The following is a 24379-nucleotide window of genomic DNA, read 5'->3' on the forward strand; positions in this document are numbered from 1 at the left end:
GCAGCCTCTGGAAATGGCTGACATGCAGCATATAGTAGTCTACAAATGTGATAGAAAAAGATAACATTAAACCTTTTAAAAGCTACAGGAAGCCCTGTTATTTGCATCTGTTCCTTGCAGAAACAATCTGATGCCTTTCAAACTGAGAAGTTAAACATCTCCAATGCTACCAGACATTTCCTATCGCCTATTTGGTTACCCTAACTGGGTACTTCCTGGCAGGCCTGTTGCTCCAGTGTGTGCTACTAGGGGAAATATCACTTGGGAGGAGGCACAGAAGGGTGGTAAGTAAGGGAAGGAGCTGCATAAAGAAAATGTGATTTAAAGCCTCTCTTTTACATGGATGAACACGCTCATGTTTAGAGAAGTTAGGGAGGAATTGGAAGGATCTGACCCCACTGAAGTGCAAGAGGAACTTGTGGGCTGTGTGAGAGCTGTGTGCAGCACAGACCCTTCTTGTGTCAGGGCACTGCCTGAAGGCAGGAGAAGGCAGCATTGCAGGGGCTCCACTTGCTAATCCCATTGCCTGATGCTAACCCCCAAGGATGGTCTAAAAGCTCTATGAGAGCTCTCACTGATCAATTTATTTCAGTATATGTGATAATTTAATTTCCCATCAAATATTGCAGGGAGTATGCGTATTTGTCCTATTGTGCTGTTTCTACCCACAATGTGTGTTTATTCATTACCCACTCAGCTATTTGTCTTTAATTAGTTCCTCAGCTGAGTACTTCAAGCTGTGCAGTGCATGTCTGGAATGTTTCTTGTTTTACTAATGAATTTAATTTCAGGAAAATCCTTGATCATAGCTCAGCCACTACGAACTACTGACTCTTCATATGTAAATAAAAGGGAGGAGATGTGGAGGGCCCCAGGCTTGTTTTCTGTGATAAGTGATGATGTCTACTTGCCTAACTCTCTTCAAGAGAGTGAGTACAACTAGGAAAGAGGGGACAAAGAATGAGGTAGAGAAATAAATCTACAACATAAGCCATCATTTCTCTAAAGATTTCAAGGGAAACGTCTAGTCTAATCATTCTTCTTACCATGCATATTTAATACAGACACCAGAATTCAGAATTTCTGGATCCCAGAAAAATAAATTTTACAGGTGGACTCTGAAAACATCTGAATATTATTTCCGAATATTTTTAATTTTTACATATTGAACTCACAAACAGAAAAAAAAGTGTGGAAAATCATAGAATAATTTTTCTCTCCTTGCACAGTGTTTCATAGAATAAGACTGATATAAATAGAGGCTGATAGCCTTACATGTTACATTTTCTTTCAGCATCTAAAAGTATTTGTTGGAGTCAGGAGACTTTCTTGTTATGCCTTGATAAATCACATATGCAATTTTGTATCTCTGTTGGATTCTTCTTGGTTTGGGATTTTGCTCATTTATTTTTTGATGTGATGGAGATTACTAACCCGATTTGTGGATCCCTAGCAGTATCCGTGCTGCTAATTATAAAGGAATAGAAATGCTTGAGATTGACTTCAGGTAAATTCTAAATTTGGCCATGTAGAAGTAGAATGATTATATTTAGCATTTGAGTAACCTGAATGGTATGAATGATTGTGATCGGATTTTTGTAGAAAAATGGAACTGGTACTTGGAAAGTCTACCAGGATGATTAACAAAAGGAAAACATTTTACAAAAAATGAATTAGAAGAGTTTGGCTACATTAGTCTAGATAAACAAAACATTGTGAGGAGTCAAGATGGCACTTCATGAATGTATTTTGGAACTACTGATTAGGAAGTAAGACGTTTTTGAGAAAAAAATTAGTATAGGTACAAGACCAAAAGGGTATAGATTGGATATGAATACATGCTGATTGCAAATTAGAAGTTGTTTTCTACCTGTCTAAGGAGAGACGCTCTGAAATACTTTTGCAAACAGGAGACTTACAAGATGGGATTTTGTTAAGTTTATGGAAACGATTGTAGGATAATTGATGGAGAAAGGAAATGAAGCTCCTGATATATATCCTCAGGTCTCTGGTTTGCTAGAATGCCCAAGAGATGTTAAGGAGAGATTGAATTACTCTTTACAATGTATTAATAATGCATTGTTTCCAGATTGCTGAGGACCATTAAGGGGTTATTTTTGCGTTGATATTTCCCTTCCTCTGAACACTACAGATTTGTGATTGCTAGACACACAAATGAAGTGCTGTAGAACTCTGAATCATGCTAAAGTATCTCAGCTGTTTGGCTATGTGTCCAACTCAAAGTTAAGTCAATTAAATTTAGGGAATAGGAAGGGACAGGAATAATCCACAAGATTAGATTGTTTTTGCCATTCTAGGATCACCTTGGAGTTTTCTATATTTAACAGATTCCCTGTTATATCAATAACCTTAGATACTGTTGATGTCCCCGGCCCTTTCTCCTGCTTTTGTTTTTCTTAGGAGTTTGACTGTTATATCTTATGATGGCTCTCAGCTTTGTGACAGGACAAGGAGAAACATTTTATGGTGTATGGTGGATAACAACACTTTGTATACCAGTTTTATTGACTCTGGAATATTTATTTATCACCTAAATCCCTTTCAGTAAGATGTTGGAGAGACAAGTATGGCAATAGTGTTCACTTCATTCACTTAATATATTCTCAGATTTAGAAAAAAAAAAAAAAAAAAAAAAAAAAAGTGGCTGTAGAAATCTCCCCCTGAAAGTTTAGGAATAACTCTTGCATAATGATTCTTCCCTTCAGCAATGAATCACGTTTCTCTGAGCATACCGAGTCAAGAAGAAACCCTCTTTCAAGCCACGTTCATTACACTTTTAAGAATTTTATAACTTTCATTTGAACTCTTATGGAATGGGCTTGTTATTCAGAGGTCAGATGTACTGGAAAGAAATTGAATTGCTGCAGGAGAAATTAAGGAGCACTAGACAGTAAGAAACAGGTCTAACATTCATATTTCATAATCACAGGAAATCTTTCTTCAGGAAATTCTCATTTCCTATATACTGTGAATTTAATATGGCTATTCTGCTCAGGTTCTCATGTTGTATTCATGTATTCATTAGTAACTGCACTACCATATGTCAGGTATGCCTTTTTTTTTTTTTCTCCCCTATGGGAGAGACTGAAGAACAAAGGCCCAAAAGTACTTCTTGCATCTGGAAAAGATGTTAGGGAATTTTTTAGTGATGTTTCATTCCAAACTGCCTCAAGCTGGTCTCAGTGGCCTCTCTTTCAATAAATATTATGTCCGTGCCCCAGAAAAAAAACACTGTCCCTCTCTAAACAGGCAACATCACATGGGAGTTTCAGATAGACACCCTAGGGCCTGATTGCTAGGGCCTCTGGAAACAAGTACCAAAACTTGACTTTGAGATAAGCCAGTTCATAGTGCAAGGATTAGCCAATTAGTCCTTTTTCCTATTCCAACCTGTAATATAATAAATATAAATAACAAATATAATAATAATATACAATACATATTATATATTATCAACCATTACAATCAATATTAATTATAATCAATTATTAAATTAATAATATTATTAAATACATAATATAATAAATTTGAATAACAAATATAATAAACCTGTTTTATACTAGCTTCAATTTCCTAAGTTTCATGTTCAAGTTTTCTACGTTGCTGTAATTCAAGAAAGAGATGGAGAAAGCATGGATAAGCTCAACATATACAAACATTTTCGATGATGAGAATCATTTTCATACAATAGCATAATCAAAGAATCTCAAAGAGTCATAAAATATAGATTGATTTTGCCAGTTTATAGGTGAGGTTTCAAGTCTGATTGTGTGGCTGCAAGCTTTTGAGAATATTTATCTTAGGCTATCTGTTCTCCACATATGATTGGCTATGCAAACATAAGACCATCTGCGTATAATAATTTGTTTGTAGTAATGAACACAGTAGTAATAAATTTAAGTACCCCCTACATTTTTCAAGTATTTGTGTCATTGCTGCGTGACCTGTGGTGACAATACGGGCAATACAAAGGCAATTCATGACTCCAGAATGGGTAGAGGAGATGGATCCCTTCACTAGTCGTAGGATGTATTCATTCAGGAATTAATCAAACTGTTTATCTTCTGGGATCCTGCCAACATTTACTGACAGGACAGGAGTGTCATAATCAATAGCATTGACTGCTGCAGAGTTGTTTAGGGAGATGAGTAGTTTTTTTTCCATCTACTCTGTCAATGCTAGGTGGGACATTAATTAAGATAAACTTGTAGTTGACCTCTCTGCTAACACCTCTCTGGCCTTACAGGGAAACAGAAGACTTGATGGTGGTCAGTGGCTAGAGAGAACTGCCATATGGGGAAACCTTCTGTGCAGGTTAGACTACTGTATGTTTGAAAGATGAAAATACTTTTTTTCTCTAAATGACACTGACAACAATGGTATCAACACCATTATCAAGATTGTCCTTTACTACCCAGCACTAGGAAAGGTCTGACTTATAGATCTTTACTCACAAAAAAACAATCAGCATGTGACTGTTCATTCCTTTTCCTGATTCAAATGATATAATATATTTAACAAGCATAAAGGGACTGAAGCAGGTGATGTATGAAGAGAGCCTGAGGGAACAGGATTTGCTTAATCTGAGAAAGACTTGGAAGGGAGCTAGTTGCTGCTTTCACTGCCTGATAGGTAGTTCCAGAGAAGGAAAATTCCCATCTCTCCTCAGAGTTGCAAATCAAACAATCAAGATAACAGTCACAGATTACAACACAGAAAATTCCCACTGGATATAAGAAAAATATTTTCACAGTTAGAGCAGTTAAGCACCGGAACATGTTGCCCACAGAGACTGCAGAAACTATATCCTCAGAAATTTTCATAGAATGAATAGAAAAGTCCCTACACAAACTGATCTGGGTTAGAAGTTAGTCTTGCTTTGAGCAGGAGATTTTTACTAGATGACCTCAGGAAGTCCCTTCCAACTTCAGTTAACCTATGATTCTATGATTCTTGCAAAGCATTTTATGTTTCAAGATCTTTAAGAATTTAATGTCTTGCTCTGGATTGTGAGAAAGATATAAAGCAATTCTCAACAATAGAATAAAATGTTGCTTTTATTTTGTGTCATCATGCTATAGTTTTTCTGACTGGAAGGTGGAATATTCTCTGCTTCTTGAATAATTGATTTATTGTTGTGTTAATTGCTTTATTGTTGTTGGCTTTTGTACATCTTCTTTGAACAACTGGATCCTCCCTCACTCCCACTCCTGTGCCTTTGAATAACATGATGCATAAAATACAAAAGATGGTGAAAAATTTTTATCAACTAAGTGGTAAAAACAGAAATAAGTAAAATAATGGAAGTCCAGACATTTTGATTATTTAACTGTTCAAGCAGATCATCAGCAGATTAAAGGAAAACCTCAACAAAACACATTTCATTCTTGTTGCCAGGGAAAGTTGTTATTTTTGGTAACAACAGTATACCTATCTGTTGAGCTAACAGTTTCATATGCTGGTTTCCATTCTTGTCAAATCCTGACTATTGCTTAAATATCTTAATTTTATTTGTTTGTATCCTGGACTACTATAGATTTTCTGAGATTGGGTTAGATGCAATGCACTATATGACAATAATATATTTATTTAGTAACTCACTGTTCCAGGATCCCAAAGTTACCTTATAATATTATGGAGAACAGCCAGATTAGCTACCTGAAATATAACGTACGCACAGAAAATAAGATAGAGTTCAAACATGGTAGTATATACAGAGACGAACTTCAGAATATAAATATTCGTATGAATATTCAGAATGGAGAGGTAAAATATCAGTTATTCACCTTTTAATTTGAGCTGTAGTGAAGATACTGAAAAAATGTTTATTTTCAGTTTACAAAAGCTATAGCTCGCAATTCTCTTTCTTGAAAGTAATTACTTTCTGTTTAAAGAAAGGAAAAGAGTGTCCCTCCCATGAATCAAATGTTTCATTTAGTTATGTATTTTCTAACAAAACTTTTGCGTTGTTGCAAAACACTAAAGCTTTTGAAAGTTCTGAAAGAAACTGAATTTATTTCAAAGTGTTCATGAAATATAAGTACATTCAGCTGATTTTTTTGGGAAAGTTTTACCCAGTTTTGGACATTTAAAAAGTCTTTTTTAATTCAACACCTATTTATATATGGAATAGAATTAAACAGTGACATAAAGATTCTTTTTTGAAATGTTGAAAATCAAAGTCAAAATGATGTCCTAGTATCAATCAGCATTGGACTTGATAACAACATGTTCAGTTTCAGATAACTTTGTATGTTTTTCAGTGTTGGTATGGCAAGTGTTTCTGAGTTTCTCTCCTTTTGGGGTGGGAACTTAACACATTGCAAAAATCCCTTTTCTACCATGTTTTTGGAAGCATCTTGGCTTTCTTGAAAGGTATCCTACCAACTATGGGTCAAGTCTGCCTGCCTGCATATTAAATAAGAAGGTACAATAAAAGTTCATAACAATAAATCATCATAGAAAATCTAAAATAAATTGTATATGAGTGAATGATGTAGAAACATGAACTCTATTCTTGGGCTAAAAATTATCTTACAGCGACTTTAGTTCCTCACTTTTAGAAAGCAGAACTATTTACAATGGTAAGGCAAAAGTTTCCATCTACAGGATTTCATGAAACCAAGGGTAAATAATAGCATACGGATATAGCATGCACGTTGGAAATTGATTAATGAAAGTAAAGGCTGAATGGATTTTGAACACATAAGTCACTACTGCTTCTCTTTCCATAACTGTATCTGTGAAGGCTGTTCTATTGAAGAAAGTTGCTTTTCTCAATTTGATTAAATCACCTGTGCAGAAGATTCTGCACAAATGAGAGTTGAAATATGGGCATATAAAAATGTTAGAATTTGCTACTTGATATTATGAAGCTAAAAGCTTCATGATTCTGAAAGCTTAGCTAAGATTTTCCAAGTAAAGATTGCTGTAAGGTCTTAAGAGTAAATGGATAGAACTGTTTTGAATTCCTTTAATGAGAAGAAAAATATGGTTTTAGAAACTAAAGGATTTTTTTTTTCACTCCATTTAATTCCACTTGAACTGATTAAAAGTTAAAACCTTGACTAAAATAATCAGTATTTTCCCTTCCCTTCCCCTCTCCCCTCTCCCTTTCCCCTTCCCCTTCCCCTCTCCCCTTCCAAGTCTTGTATTAAGACATAATTAGATGTAACATGGTTCCCTAGTAGAGAGACCATTGGTGCCAGTTTAAAAAGCACTGAGGGTCCTCAGCTTCTTCTTAATTAGTTTCTTTGGTGGTTGGGTGTTTCTTAGTGTTACTGAGTTGCTTTCTGTTTTGTGCTAGATGCTAGGTGCTGTGAAGTTAGAAGAGATCCTTTATAACTGGATATCCTCTGCTCTGCTGCCACACACTTTTCTATGTTTAAATGAGACTGAATTTGCATACTGACACATGGTGATGAAAGAGTCTGACCTTACTGTACTTCACCTTCAATCATTTTTTGCCTTTTTCTGCTCTTTCTGCTTTTTAAATGTCAGTCAGTACTGCAGGAATATACAGGCCAAAAGTATTAAAGTGAGAAAAAGTTTCACCTAAAAAATGAGCATAGATATTTTTCTCCATTTTAAACCTAATTTCTGAGATTATTCAGGTTTATGAGGTGAAATTTAAAGGTGACTATAAGTTTATGCATGTAATTGACAGGATTCCAGTAACTTATCATTCCCCAATTTAATCTAAGGTTCTCTTAGTTCCTTACTGCTTTACTGACATTTCCTTCTCATCACATCTCTCTGCACTTTGGGAACTGTTTCATCATTTCATTTTCAGGTTTTGTACCCTGCACAGTTTCTTTTCTTATTTTGCTGTACGTAAGTGGTAAGATATTAATATGCATTACAGTCATATAGATGGTAAAATGTTGGAAATTATAATTAAAGCATAACTTTAACAGGATTTGAATTTAATATGAACAGCTACTGTATGTCATCTATCAGACTAACAAGTCTTTGCTTAAATTCCCTGGGAATTTAGAGACAATACTTTACGTGAAATGCTTCAGATACTTGTTTTTTCGTATTAAAGAAGATAAAATTAACCTGTATATAATCATAATAATGATGTGAATTTGAATAAAATTAGCTCTTAGTTGCATTGAATTCTGTATATCTGAAACATAAAGCTCCTACCTCCTCTATGGAGTTTCACCCTTTTTTTCTTTTACGATCAGTTGGAGAATTGAACATGGGCATTGACTGCCATATGTTCTCATTACTTCACCAAATACATAAAGAGAATATAATTTATTAGGGCCTTGAAATACAAACAAACTGCCTTCTGTACATTATACCAACATACATATTTACAAAGGATTGAATGCATGGGAGACTTAATTAATAGTAGGCAGGTCTATTCCTAACTTCTACCAGGTAAAATGTGTCTGCCACTGTCTGGTTTAAATTTCATGACAACTGTGGGAAGTGTGGAGATGTAAATTGAGCAATTGATTCCTTGTACCTAAATTCAATATATGTATAAAACAGATGTAATTTGCATTCTAAAAGACAGTAGAGAATGTACAAAAAGTAACTGGCAGGAAAGTATGCAGTAAAGGATTAAATATATATCCACTAATAATAAATACTCAGGGCATACCCCTTTCAGGTCCTTAGGGACAGCAATATAAATTTTACACGTAATGAAAATACACACTAAATGACAGCGTAATCTCTAATACTTTCATCCATCACCAGGTGTGGGCAAAAGTGGTGTAAGTTTTGCTTTTAATCAAACACTCAGACTCTACTAGATATTGACAAAGCTTGAAAAGGTTTTAAAAATAAGGGATTAAGCTGCATCAAGAGTCAATGCCTGCCATTAAAAGGTTCTCTCTTTTGTATATTCTGACAAGATCAATCTTATATAAAGGGTTTATTTTTTCTTTCTTATTTTTGTTTGTCTGCACTGCATTATTGACTAGGTGATTTGGGGATTACTGACTGTATATGGCAGTGTTTTTTCCGGTTTGCCAAGATCATAATTTTCACTCTACTTTTCCTTTATTGTCTTGCAGTATTTGTAGGCATCCTGCTGCTTCAGGTAGACAAAAAAGACATGTCAAAAAAAGGATGATGATTAAATTTTATGTGATCTGTATTTCTTCCTTCTCTGTAAAATGCATAGTGCTCAAGGGTAAGGTTTGCTCTCAGAAAGCAAATAACAGAATAAAACTTGACAGTGAGTGGGGTACATTAGAGAATATCACATATGACCTGTGAGTCAATGTGATTTATGATAAATCGTGTCACAAGTATTTATTCTATGAATACACTTTTATGCAAAGTTTCTACTGGAAGAGAGCTTTATGGACAAATTATAAACCTCAGAAAACAATGTTTTATGGTGAAAATGTTGACAGTTTATAGTCAGTGCATGAGCGCAGTGATAATGAGTTTTACCAATTATTTTTGTATGTAGAAAGAACTCTCAGTGATCCTTACAGTGCTGTAGAGACTCCCAACTCTCCTCCCATCTTTCCTCCCAACTTTCTAAGCCAAAATTCCTCCCATTATACAAATACAAAGGAACATGAGCAAAGTATCTAGAATGATTGACTCAGATTAAGATTATCACAAAGAAGGAAATATTTTTTGGAATTTAAATAACTCCAGATGTACAAATTCAAATATTATCTTGCTGAAAATGTACGTAACAGTGTTATCAATTCAGCTTGCATATTTCTGATTTATGACATCAGAGAATTCTTTCTGAATGTAATTATAGTGTGCCTGAGAGTTTGTTGCAAGTAAAAAGGGACGACAAAACTATCATCCCAAATGCCAGCATGTGGAGCACTTTGCTTCCTAGGAAGTGTATGAGAATATGTGTAAGAGAAACCACTGGAGGAAATACTCTTTCCTATGGCTACCTTTGGATAGATTTTAGTGAGAAAGAGAAATGTCTTATGCAAACAATGGAAGTTTTGCAGCTCCTATTTTCAGAGCAGGCAAAGTTTTATTCATAGGACCAGAAATAGCCTATAGTTTTATGAGACAACCAGCCATAGTCTGAAATTTACTGTGAGGTAAGAAAAGAAAGAGTTCTCTTAGACACATACAGGAATTCCAGAAAATCTTTTTGGTACTGTTAAAAACATTTCCTCACCAATACTAAAATAAATTCAAGTTAAAATAAATAATCAAAGCAAATAAATAATCAAAGCAAAACAGGGTTAGAGGTAAACAGAAAGAGACAGACTTAACCACGGGAAATGAAGTTATTTGCCTCGGTTATTAAACAACAATCAGTTATTAAACACCTAATGGAATGTATGCTTACTTAGAAAGTTTTAGAAGGATGACCTAGTGATTCATTCTCTTCTCTTGCGTCTCTGAGGAAAGCAACCACATATGAAGAATAATCACAGCAATTTGATTAACTGAACTGGATGATCCCTATGCAGATCATGAGTGGACACAGTTACTTATTTTATCAACTTCAATAAATTCAGCTGAAAAATCAAATAACTATGAATTACTTTTTTATTATTATTATTATTTAAGCTGTTTTCATTGAAAAAAAAAAAAAAACAAACACCCACTTCTCCTTTCTGCTAGTAGAATCAGAATGACTGTAACATACAGTGAGAACAATATTGTAGTGTTCTTTGGATGTATTTGTATCCCACTTGAATTACACTATGTACAGTCCAGTGCAACAAATAAATAAATACGTGATGGGGCAAATAGCTGAGAAAATTCAGCAGACAAATTTTTAAGATTATTAAATGCAGCTACAGTTACTGGGAAAAAAAACAGTTAAATTCTTAAACGGATCAACTGTTGACTTGTATTTACCACACTGATTACAGCTGATTGGGAAGTCATAAAAAGTTCATAAAAATAAATGTATATACATATATCTAGCAATAAAAGCAAAATATGGGGATATACAGAAAAGTGTGGAGATTTTGATTAGTTTTCTAACCCAGGTAACAAAGAAGAAACTAACACCTCAAATGGGAATTGCTTAAATTTCAGTTATTTAATCCCATCATGCTTCCAGTGTAATCATTGCTTCAAAGGTTTCAAAAAGAAATTTTTGTATTTTTGTATAAAAGAGGAACTGTAAGCACTCAGACTTGATTTTTTTTTTAAATCATTCATGTTAATTTTCATATGATAACATTTTCACTTCTAGAAACCTGTAATACAAATCACTGTGTTACTGTAACGTTGTATAAGGTAGAGTAGGAATAATTATCTTCTACTGAAATTACAGCTGTCTCTTTTACCTATTATAATTTTCATTTCATTTCATTTATTTTATTTTATTTTATTTCATTTTATTTTATTTATTTTATTTCATTTTTTTATTTTTATTTTTTATTTTCTGGGATACTCTCCAGCTTACCTTACCTATGTATATAACAATAATACCACTGCTGTCCTGATTATGTCAACACATTGCATATACTATTAGAGAATTGGCCTTGTTCATAGGTTTAACATGTTCCTGAAGACTGAAAGCTGATAGAAAGGCAGTGTTATTTTCTCCTGAAAATTAGGTGTTAACATTGAAAAACAAGTTCAAGATGTTGAAAGAACACACATGAGGAAAAAGAGAAGACAACAAATTATTAGGTCATCCTTGTTAAATAGATTCCTTCTGCTATTAATTTATGTTTCTGTTTAGCCCTTGCTTCAGAGATATTCTATGACAAAGAGCTACTCTGTTTGACCCCGCATACAGAATGCAATGATAAAAAATAATATAAAATTGCTGGAAAAAAAAAAGTTTTCAAATTTTTTCAACATGTCAGACTCAGCTGAAACTAGCTGGAATAGATATCCTGCCCTTAGGACAATATAAGGTTAGTTCATTAGTGTTCTGGGAAACCTATTGTTAGTTCGGAATATAATGAAAATGGGCTTGGCATATACATGGATAACTAAGTTTATTTTTCATGACAAAAACAGTTCCGAGTCAACAAACCGAACATGTGGTACATAGGAAGTATTTTATTGAAGGAATACTAAAGACACATTGCCAAAGCATATGAGTAATGACCCTGGCAGTTGCTGTCTTTTTTAGATATCTATAAGGTGGCTTTAACACAAACTCATAGTCACCAACAATGGGTTTTAACACAAATCCATAGTCACCAAAAATACCTATGTTCAAACCACCATCTGATTAATTAAGCCAACTCTATTAGAATGCTTCAACAGGAAATAAAAGAGTAAAACCAAAAGTGATTTTTAGAAGTGAAAGAAACAAAGTATCAAATTGCAAAAGGAGTAATGATAAACAATACTCAAAATCAATGAATAAGAGCTCAAAGTATATTTCCCTAGACAACACACACGAGCAGTCAAATGCACACAGACAAAAACAAAATCAATGCACTGATGTAAGAATCAAGTTTTGATTAGTTCTTGAATTTCTGTCATCTGTCAAGGAGACGTTTTTGTCTGTCACTGCAGATCCTATGTGAACAGTGCTGTTACTGGACTTTATGAAACCTTGGCTTATAGAGAACCGTAGTCAATGCAGCTGCTTCTTCCCATTTTGAAGATGGAGATGGAAAAAAATGTAAATCTGAGATGAGTAAAAAACGTCATCCCCTTAAATTTTGTTTTTGCTATGGCAGAAATGAGACAAAAGGAAAACTGACTCTAAGAGAAAGGCAAATCCAGAGCAGAACAGTTAGCTTGTTTTCCTCTGGGCTTAGAAAGAGTACACTCAAATTAAAATGCTTGGAGGTCTTTGAGAAAAGTATACACTTAGCAGGCTATAAATATAGGAGATATGAGAACGCCAGTATTTTCCTAAGTGGACTGAAAAGAAACTCTTGAATGGTACCAAAAGTCTTGGAAAGGTACCAAAAGTCACAAAAGTAATTTTGGTTCAATATGATTACTGATGAAATCCCAATAGTAATAGCCCCAAACTTTATAAACTAAGCTCTTCAGGTAATCACTAGATCCATTTTTGCAGCCTTGAGCTACCACCTCAGGCTGAATTTAGACAGAGAAAATTCAGCAATACTAATGTTCTTCTCTAAGGGGAGAGGGCTTGAAGTGCCTCTTTGCATTACAGTGGAGTAACAAACAGATGGCAGATGGGCAGAGTCTTTCTAGGATTGACTGGGACAAAGACAAATGTGGTGGGACTGAGGAGTCTAGGTGCTATTACTTAAGTATTAATACAACTGAAATAGGTCTGTCAAAGGATTTTTATCAATGTTTCAAAGATACTTGAAGAATAAAGCTGATTACTTAGTGGTTCTACATTGACCCTTTTTATCTATGTCCTGCACAGGAAACATTCACTTGAGAAAAACAAAAATTTACCCTAATCCAATATTGCTATGGAGTCTAAGGACTGGGAAATTCTAAGTTATTTAGATACGCGTTTTTATTGTTTTCATTTTTATTCCAGCTCAGCTTAGAGGAATTTAAGAAACTGTCAGGGCAATTCTGTATGTATGAGGCCCTTTTTCCTGACTACCTTTTAGGATACAGGTAGTGTATTGTGAGGTGCAGTCAGTTATGAAAAATAGTTCTGTAACACAAAGATAGATAATGATGTATGGCTAAGTTTTCTGATTTTATTTCCAAGAATAGCCACAGTCCAAGTTTGCCCAGAACAACCTTAATCAGGTCATAAATCAGGGAACAGAAAAATGAAATAGTCATTTGTGGGACAAAAATAAAATCTATATTTCTGAAGGAAGAATCTCAATCTAGTAATTTTTTTTTTTTGCAGTAGGAGGACAGTTATAATTCAGCAATAAGTGCATTACATTTCTAAAGTTTCTTGGTTTGCGTAAGACAAATGGCACTGAGATGAATGATTTTCAGATTTACTTAGGTCAGTCAATAGTGTAAGAACAATTAAATGGTGTAACCACAGTTGTTTAATTAATTCCTTAAAAAAAAATCACCTTTCAAATCTCTCACATTGCTGATCAAAGGCTAGGCAGTATGGGTATGGGAGCAAGGTAACTGCATGACACAACACAGATTTTTACTTTCTTTAATACTTCTTGCCCTCAAATACAAAGGTTCCAGTTGGCTGTTCTTATAGACTTAACTGGTAAGGCACTCTTACCTTTTACACCTTCCTTCCAACCAGACCAAAAAACTGTATTTTTTCCCTAGTCTTCATACCTCTTGAATTTCTTTTACTACCTTTGAAAATAATACCATGATAGCTGCATAGAAAATGCATGCAAATGAACTTGTGATGTGAAAAAAATATCAAGATCTTGAGTATAAATAATGTCAGTTTTGATGTATGTAATACATCAAGGCATGGATTAATTCTGTTTTATAAAATTCCTTTCCACAAACTCAACATTTTGGATCTTTGTTCCCTTGGACACATTTTGAAAATTTTAAAATTTTCCCTAGGACAAAACACTTGTATTCCAGTAAGCTGTAATCTATGCTGAGACAGCAGTGGCCTGGGTACAGCAACTGCTGTATGTGGTCAAGAAAGAACATAAAGGAGAATGCACAGAGAATATAAAATGGGAGCTTTTACTAACTGCAAGGGACTGCGATTTGTATTATCTCCTGTGAGAAAACTTATACTGGCTTCCTGACAATAATACATGGTCATGGAATTAAATTCAAATTTATTCATAGGCAAAATTTCTTTAAAACTACATATTATATCTGTAAAGTTCCAACAGAAAATTCAGTTAGACAGGGTGTTAGGAGTACACCCATTCAGTTCCCCAAATAATAAAGGCTACTGTCCTCTCAAATGAGGTTTCATATGTATGAATATTTAGAAATGGCTCAGATTTCAGAGACTGATATTTATAGAACTCATATTTAGGATATGAGGAACAAAGGTGCAAGAAAGATGCTATTTGTTATTCCTTACTCGTCAGTTGTAGGAGCTTCTTATGAAAATGTTTGTCAGACATAGTTGGGAAACAGTGACCTGTGATTAATAAAACACCATAAATAACAAGCACCATATAGGTGATGTGAAAGTTGCCAAAACATCTCATTTTATATATATATATATATATATATATATATTTTTTTTTTGGTGCTTGTTAGACATTGGATTCATTAGCAAAAGCTGGAGGGATCATTTCCTCCAGAAAGACCACAAACAAAAAAGGAAGATAAGCAAACTCAAGTGTATCAATGAGCAATGGCCTACGGTTTTCTGGCACTGGACTGGGAGCCAGAAGACTGTCTTTTGTTTTTGTTCTGTGACTGAGCAAAAATGTCTTCAGCTAGGATTAAATACATTATTTTAAAGCAGGGATGATAATACTGCCTTAAAGTACTTAGAAATAGGCAAATGGCAAGCACGTAGCTGTAATAAGGCAGATGAGGGAGGGCAAACCAAATCTATCCCTATCAAGTCATGTTGGATGCTGGTTAGCACAGTGTTGTTCAGCTTGCATGTACTGTGCCCATTCCTTCAATATTTTTACCTTACTGCAATCCCATAGGTTGATTTAAATGGGCTCTTCACTGACATCTGAGGTTGGATTTTGTATCTGTTATAGATCATTCAAATATTTGTAATTAAATCAGGCAACCTTTCCTTACTACACCTCTTGTAACAGAATGCACTTCAAATCTTCAAATACAAAGGATGAGTATAATCCTTGTGCCAATTGCACAATTAAGTTTTTAAAGTGTGGTTTCAAATGACCTTAAGCTCTGCTTTCAGTGGTGAATTTCACCTTCTGAAATAAATATATAGAAGTATTCAAATAGACTGAAGGAAGAATACAATCCTTCTAACTGCATCCCCACTTTTTTTGTGTATGTGAAGTAGAAATTTCATCCTTTATACTGATTTACTCTGTCACCTGCCGATCAAATTGGAGGATGTATATCTCCTATACAGCTTTAGCCTGAAAATCAGGGATATCTATAAAAACAAACAAACAAACAAACAAACAAAAACAAACCCTCGTTTTACAAATAAATGTTTAGCTTTGATATGGTTAACACTTGATAACAATCTTGTTAAACTTTATACAGCTGTAAATACAGTTTACAGTGAAAAGTTTGGCCATCATGCTACTGTTTATACACCATAAACACAGTTTACAGTGATATGCCTAGCAATGCTAATGGCATTGACAACAGCACTCAACAGAAGCACAGATGTTGAAAGATATTCTTTTGCAATCTATATCACTGTTTATATCTACATAAACTTAGTTGAATAATCAAGTTGCAACATTTACCATAAAAAAGACAAATATCCATATTTTAAAAGCAAAGATGAATAACTATACATGCAATTACATAGATAAAAATTCTCAAAACACATCATGTTTCCATAGAAAAAGGTCTCTGACCAGACAACCAGTTGCCAAAATTTGCGTAGGGAATCTACAATATTACTAAATTAAAATTTAGCTTTTTTTTTTTTTTCTACCCTTGATTAAGTGGAAGAAAATTAGCCAACTTACGATCTCCTTGACAACGCACGGGACCCACAGATATCTTGGCTTCAGACCCAGGCCGGTCAATGTCTCCAACAACAACTTGACTCACTGGTAGGTGCTCTTTGTATGACAACATCCCAGTGTCTTTTCTCCTGAATTATAAGAAAGCAGTTGTGAAATACATAAAAGTAGTTTGCTTCATCACGTTGCCAATGAACTAATGCAATAGTTACACCAGTAAAATGCTATCCTCTAAAAATTTGTCCCAGGTGACATCCGTTTGACTAATATATCAATAAATGCATTTGTTTACTGGAAAATGAATGGATAGCAGGTACACAGTCAGAGGAGCAGTTTTTGGCATGGCCTGTCCTGGATTCAACTGGAATTCTTTGAGTCTTCCTGCTTACCAGGCTGACCAGCTCCATAGTAGTGGGTAACAGTTTGCTGTTGATTTCTTTGCTGTGAATGGGAACACAAGTAAGACTTCCTCAGGTGTCTTTGCTCTAGCTGATGACAGTTACTATCCTAATGATAAGACCTCTACATACCAAGGAAATAGTGTTTCTTTCAAATTTAATGTTCTAGTATTATCTAAAAGAGAGATATTGAAGGCTAATTGTCTGAAAAGGCTTATCATGTTTGTCCTGTTATTTTTAACAATAAGTGACTAAGTCCCAAAATCTAAATTTGTGAATCTAACCATGAGTATGCAGCTACTCCTCAAATCCAATTTCCTTTGGTAAGATCTCTAAAATTTGATTTATAGTTGTGTAGAAACTCCTTGTCTCAACTGCAGTGGGTAACACAATGTCTTTTTCATGCCTAGTTCAAATCACTATGCACTGATACAACATTTAGTCTTTATCATTTCAGGAGCTGAACACAGTTGGCATGTTGAAGGCTGTTTCTTCCAAATAGAAAATAAAACAAACCAAATTTAATTAGATACCTCAACTCTCAGTACTGGGTTTTTGTCTGTTTGTTTGTTTTTAACATAAACACATGGAAAATGAAAAGTATCCACACAGGGAAAAAAAGCACTATACATTTTAACAAAAAAGAAAGTAAGAGGAAGTGTAATTAATTCATTTTTTTTTCCTGCTTTGTTTCTAGCTGTACCTTGCCATGTTCTCGAGTATTTGAAGTAATCAACTTTCTGATCTAAAGTTCAGTTTCTTTGACCAACAATAGCACAGGATGAAGGATGAAGTCAGGATCTGGAAAAGATACTGAAGTGTAAAGTACCAACATAACTGGTAACTGGTAAAGATTTCAGAAACCTGGAAGTCTTTCATCTCTAACATAGATGACTCCATGATCTGACTCATTAAATTGCTAATAACTGGGAAGCACTGCAGGGATTTCAAGATCTGTGGTAACATTCAGAGTTTTCCATTAGCACAGTCTCCAGTCACAAGCCTCACTAGGTCCTTCTGAAGATATGAATTAAGAAAAAATCATCACATTTTTGAGTGACAGTTAATTGGAAGTGGTGTCTCTTCTCTGTGATGAGGGAGTAATTAGAGATTTAATTACTCGAGCTTTTCAAACAGTACATGTCTGTTTTCCTTAGCTGTATGTTCTCCCCCTTCAGAGCACATGCCTTTCTCCCTGGAACCTTTATATTGCAGAGGTCATTAACTCTGTTTGGACACAGCTAGAGCAGGTGCTATGAACACAGGTCAGCAAGGCTGTTACAGGGGACTGCTAAAAAGGAAGGAAAATGGAGAGAAACCCTCACAGCTTCTTTTGCAGATTGTGCTAGGTTGCACTTTTCATCTATAGGTTGCAATACGCTTTACAGATGTTTCATTATCATAAATTTGGAGACCAGAGATATAAGAAAAAGGAGATTAAAGGACTTTCCATATAAGAAAGAAAAGAGGTAACAAAGCCAGGTATGAAGTCCTAATCTTCCATCTCTGTTAAAGACAGATATCCATAGGAACCACTCCCTTCTAATAGAGGATACATGTATATCATCACTTCACATTTTGTGAGATCTTCCTCTGAGACTGGCTTTCTCTGCTGATTGCTGCTCTTTCAAAGAGTGCTTTATTTAAAACAAAGAATTCTTGAAAGTGTAGTAAAAAGTATTGGCATTCTTCTTATTTCATTCTCCTCTCACAGAAAGAGCTAATATTTCTGCTGCAAATAAGGATGTCAGAGGGCAGTCCTTTTCTTATTGCCAGTAACTCTTACCTCCTTTAAAGAAAATAAAAAGTAGTAATGATTTTCACCCTCTTCTTCATTGATCATGTTCTACTCATTTTAATATTTTATTTGTGCACTTAATGATATGGTCATTTTAAAACTGTTGTCATGAAAATAAAGCTAAATATTACAGCCATCTTCTGGAATAGCTCTATTTTCTGACAATTGGTTTCTTGTCTCATCATTGTAGGAAAGGCATTCTAGGCATTCTCCCCTGCAAAAGAACTGTTATTGAGTGGTGGGAGTACTAGTCTGAGTAGAGAAAAATTACTTGTCTTTTCTTCAACAGAACCTGTGTAGTTTGTTTTCTGTTAAAAAACAACAACAACAACAAAAAAAAAAACGATAATGATAGCTTTTGTCACCCCAGCCATGCACTAAAAAAACAAATATCTTTGAGAAACTAAGTGGCTCTTTTATGATTTTCAAAGGTACTTGTAGTTCCTCTGGACATACTAATCACTGCTGACAAAGTCAAAAAAGTTATAAACCGAAGACTGGTTATAATGCTCGTCTTTGTACTACATATTTAGAAATAATCACAGCTGGAATACTCAGTTCCAAGAAGTGATAATGCTTCCGCCAGTATCTAAAGATTTTTCACATTAAGAGGGTGAAGAAAGACTCTGAAGTTTTTCCTCACCAAAGAAAATCCCCTTAAGAGAATAAAGATTGAATTCAGAGTGTGTCATATTCCTGCTAATAGCCAAATGGGAGATGAATGAATCTGATCAAATCCTGTAATTATTACCAGGAGATATCAATGAAATCTCTGTGTAATTTTATATTTCTAATTTTTGTTCCTATATATAACAGTCTGCAAAGTGCTTCAGGGTGCCTTTGAATGAAAGCAGAAGATATTAGTATAAGATTTATCATTGTTTTGATTATGATCATCTACTTACTCTTTGTAAGCATTCTGTGGTATGGAAAGAAGAAATACATTATGCATGTATCAGCAAATGACATATTCAAAGTAATGATAAAATTCTGTATTACTATTAATTTGTTTATATAATGATTTTATACAAACAGACTTCTGATACCTGAGTTTTATTTTTTATTTATTTATTTTTTCTCCAATTTTGTTAGACATCACTTAATTATCAGTCCAGTCCTACACAGGAGAAAACATAAAGAATATATTACAGGTAGGAATGGACTTACTTATACAGATATGCTTACATGACCCGAGGAACTTGAATTGTTTTGAGAATATGAAACAAACAAACAAACAAAAAAAAAACACGTATTGGATTGAAACAGCTGTGTTAAGCATTTATTAATTATTTGTAGTGATTTGAAGAACACAAACTCCCATGTATTCAAATTTAGAAAATATATAATTGTCTACCTCTCACAAGAACCCATATTGTAATAGCTGAATTTCCATAATATATTTGAGAGACATTAAGCAGTTTAGTCCAGAAAATATCTGAAAATGAATATCTCTTAAAAAAAGATCAGAAAGGGTACAGATGTGCCAAGTATTAATGCTTTCTTCCAAAAATATCTAGCAATAATTTTATTTACACTAGAACCGCTAAGAAAAGTTAATATTACAGAGTATTTCATGAACAATGCAATTTTGGCAGCAGCACTAATAAACTGGAAGTGAGTTACTTGGAAATATGCAAACTGTAATTAACAGGATTAAAAAGATGGTAAACAAAAACTACGATTTAAGAGGAACTAGATAACTTTGGAAAGGTTTTGATGAAATTTACTTAACTGCTTTATGTGCATACTAAGCAGCACAAGAACTGTACTTTCAGATTCACCCTATTCCAAGGGCTCTGCCCTATTTACGAATTGTATAGTGATAACAATATACTCTAGGCTGAAAACTTCTATTCTTACTTGAATTGACTGTTCTCATGGATTCTTATAGATCCCTTGTGCCTTTCCCACGTCTTGTCACTGCAGGCACCCTTATATATTAAGTTGGAGCTAATAACACCTCTGATTTGGCTGCCAAGGGGTATTATGGAACATTTCTCATTACTAGATGGGAACATAAAAACTGATGGAGAATCATAACTCAATTCTATTTTTTTTTTCATACTGACATTGGAAAGGCTGAGGTCCTATGAAATTTGCTGTTCTCATATTCCTAATAACAGAAGAAGAAGCTTCAACTCTTACAATCAAAACTGATCTTAAGATAATTAAGCTTATTCTCCAGCATACAGGCAAAAAATGGAGGAGCAAAGTGCCATCAACCTTTTTGCATCATGCACTTAGTTTCGATGATGTCAGATTTACCAAACAAAACATTTAGTAACAGGTGGTTTTAACAGTTTTTTTTTTTTTTTTGGTGCGTGTGTGTGTGTGTAAGCAACTCCTATGTGCAGACTGTTAGAGATGGGCAAAACAAGGGTTTTTAAGGGGCTATTTCAGTGGTAAATGCAAAAGAAAAACAGGGAAGCAGTTCAGGTTATTATATATATATTTTTTTGGAAAGCTGTCACTTCCTGAAAATCTAAACTATATAAAAAAAAGACTATCTCATCCTAGCACCCAAATTACAAAAAATTACAGACTACATAAGCAAGTCCATTCTTTGACATTATTACTGAAGATAAATTATACTGAAGGCATGATGTTGATGGTACAGCAAACACAGGTAATCCCTGCTAGAAATTAGAAAAGATTGAATAGGTTAAATGATCTTAATACACATGCCTCATATTCACAAAAAAATCACACCAAGAGAATGACGAGCTAAATTAAGATATCTTCACTGATAATTAACTGTACAAGAAAAAAAATGCATTTAGCACAAGTCACTTAAGTTCCTTTGAAGAACTTCAAAGTTTACTTTATCAAATTTACCAGTTCCAATTAGCTATGCAAAGGCAGGTTTAATTCACACTTTTTCCTGGGACTGAGACTTAGATCTCTTTCCCCACTTTATAGACCATCTATCCCTCCCCTGGCCTTTTGGCTGAAAAAGTTTTAAAATTGTATTAGAAAATAAATTTGCCCATTTGGACATGTCTCACATTTTATAATCCTGTAACACCAACCCTTTTAATTAAAAAATCCAAGTTAATTTGAGTTATTATAATCATTATTTTGGGGATTATATGTTTTATTGGTGATTAGGTGATGTGTAAAGTACGTGATTTTCTAGTTTTCTAATAAAAAAAAATCTAATTTAAACTGAAACATTATTAGTTAATTTGTTTGTTTTTTACATTTGCATGCATTTTCATATATCCAAATGCTTTATAGTTAACATCGTGACTTTTAGTAATAAGGACTGTAAGTGACTTTCAGTAATAAGGACTGTAACATTTTATTGTATGAATGCTAAAAGCAGTTATCTAATGAAATGTATTTTTAACATCTGTACTATCGAATATATTACTGTAAGACCTATGCAGATATGTGATGAATTCTTTATTTATTCTACTAACTGTCTATAAGCCTTTGGATCATGTCCAATCAAACTCAGACCAAATGTGCTTCAGCCAGCATTTTGTAAGGCACAAGGACCCGTACTGGAAAAAATGTTAAAAATCTCAGAGCAGCAGCTTGGGGGTTTCATTTCTTGGACTTCTTCACAACTTTGACAGTTTTATTTTGTATGACTGAATAAGCTAAATAAAAATAATTGAGTATGGCATGACAAAATAACAGATGGCTATAGTTAATGCTGACTTCAGCCCATGTAAGCCTGTTGACTTCAATGAGGTTCTAAAGTGCATAATTTAGTGTTGAATTTGGTCCAGAAAACTTAATGAAGAATGGGACTTAGTGCACCTAGAACATTTCTGAAAAAAATGGTTACATAAACTTTACCATTCCTCCCACCTTTTCACTAGCATTTCCTGTAGAGTTCATCCAACACATACGCATATTCCTCCTACAACACTTAAACCAATCTATGCTTCACACAAAGTTACCATGCAGAACATAAGAGCGCAGTGATTTAGTTAAACTCTTCATTGCTTCTATAGCTACAATACACATATTCTGGGGAAAAATCTAAGTTAAGCACACCTTGGAACAGAGTGCTCTATTAGATAACTTCATAAAATCTTCGTGCATATGTTAAGTAGGTAGGCTCTACCTTCCAAATTTGCATCTTCTGGTAAGCGTTTTTCATGCTTATCCTCTCTTTTGTCTTTATATTCCAAACTATTGTTGGGATTGCTTAGTCTTAATATAGATGATATCCCAGCCCTTTTACCCTTACTTTTCAGGTCCTGTGAAATAAAGATTGTTAGTAAGCATAAAGATGTCTCATATGAAAAATGTGGTATTCAGGTGTGTTTGGTTCTGCTTTCTGTAAAAAATTACAGTTATCATACTTTTGTATCACAGGTGACATTTTGGGAAACAGAAAAATTACATTACTTGCTATCATCGTGTGGGAAGTAAGAGTATCAGCATCCTTTTTCTCAATAATAAACTATTTAAATAGCCAAGAAAAGAGACAAAAAAAAAATGGGGAAAGAAATAATGTTATATACTATTACAAGTAAAACTCCAAGAGAATTTGCTATTCAGCTATTTATTTCCTTTCTGTAAGGACGCCAACCAGGTACTGACTGATTTTTAGGAAAAGTTAGGTATTTGAGGTTATTTTTCAGTAAGTTCTTTCTGGTTTGAACTGAACTCAAGCTTTAATTCTAATAATCACAAATCTTGTTTTCTTTATCTATAATCAATTCTCATTCTTTAAACATTGTATTTTCATGGTATTACACATGATCTACTAATTGTCTCTCCTCAGTAGACTTCGGGTCCCCTTTAGTTCTTAGTCAGAGGTAACTATCACATTGTAGTTTACATTTTTCTCTAGTCTTAGCCCCAGAAGTTTGCTTCCCATTTATTTTTGTGGGTGTGTGGAAGAACAGAAACCCATAAGAGTGAGTGCTCTCAAAGGAGCGCTTACCCCATCAGGACAGGACAATTTTATCTAGTCTGTATTATGTAGCATACATCTGTAGCTCCTCACTTAGCATGAGGACCTCTAGGTTAAGACTAGCTAAGACTGCCTTCCAGAGTTGGAATTAGTGATCCTATATATTATTTTTTACTTCCTTCTTACCTAATAAATAGAAAAGTTGCTTCTAACTGTGAAGTTCTTAATAAAAGTGGTTTCCAAACAAATTCTCTCAATAGAGCAGTCATCAGCTTTTGTTCTTGTTTGTTTGTTTTGTTTGACCTATGAAAGGTAAACCCTTCAAATTAACTGGTAACTACAAAAGAGGTCAGGAACAAACAGCTATTTCAAACTTTAAGCTATGCTAGAGCCAAATGGAAGAAGGACTTTATAACAGCCATTGCCAAAAAACAAAACAAAACGAAAACCAAAAACAAACAACGACAACAACAACAACAAAAGTGAAGGATTAACTACAAATTGTGTTATAAAAATGATGTATAATGTTTCTACATCTACTGGGGAAGGAAAGTGGTGTCTAATATCATGAAAGTGCTTTAGAGGAAGAATTAAATATCCATCTACAAAGCATTTTAAATGTATCCACAGTTATCAGAAATAATTATATGAAACTGAATGCTCCAGGATATACAAGCACATTTAAAGCAATGGTGCAGTATAGAGGTAATTAACAGATTTTATTTTTTTTATTTTTTTGTTACGGAAACACTCTGGAATAAAGTATAAGTAAAACATGAATACTTGTCACTTTCCCTCTGCTTGTAAACACACGCATCTGAAAATTACTTGCATTGCAACTGCTTTCTTTTAGTGCTCTTGCTAA

General features: G+C 34.1%; 1 protein-coding gene across 21 annotated transcripts in view; it reads right to left on the reverse strand.

The window, feature by feature from the left end:
- CNTNAP2 (contactin associated protein 2) overlaps window positions 1-24379 on the reverse strand; it is a 1160459-nt gene that overhangs the window by 165366 nt on the left and 970714 nt on the right. For all 21 annotated transcript variants that reach the window (XM_080582584.1, XM_080582595.1, XM_080582598.1 and 18 more), the window contains one exon: window positions 16446-16573. In XM_080582584.1, the coding sequence (XP_080438710.1) occupies window positions 16446-16573 (128 nt within the window). The remainder of the gene's footprint in view (window positions 1-16445; window positions 16574-24379) is intronic.

The sequence above is a fragment of the Anser brachyrhynchus genome (genome assembly GCF_964034855.1).
Source record: "Anser brachyrhynchus genome assembly, chromosome: 2".
Classification (NCBI taxonomy): domain Eukaryota; kingdom Metazoa; phylum Chordata; class Aves; order Anseriformes; family Anatidae; genus Anser; species Anser brachyrhynchus.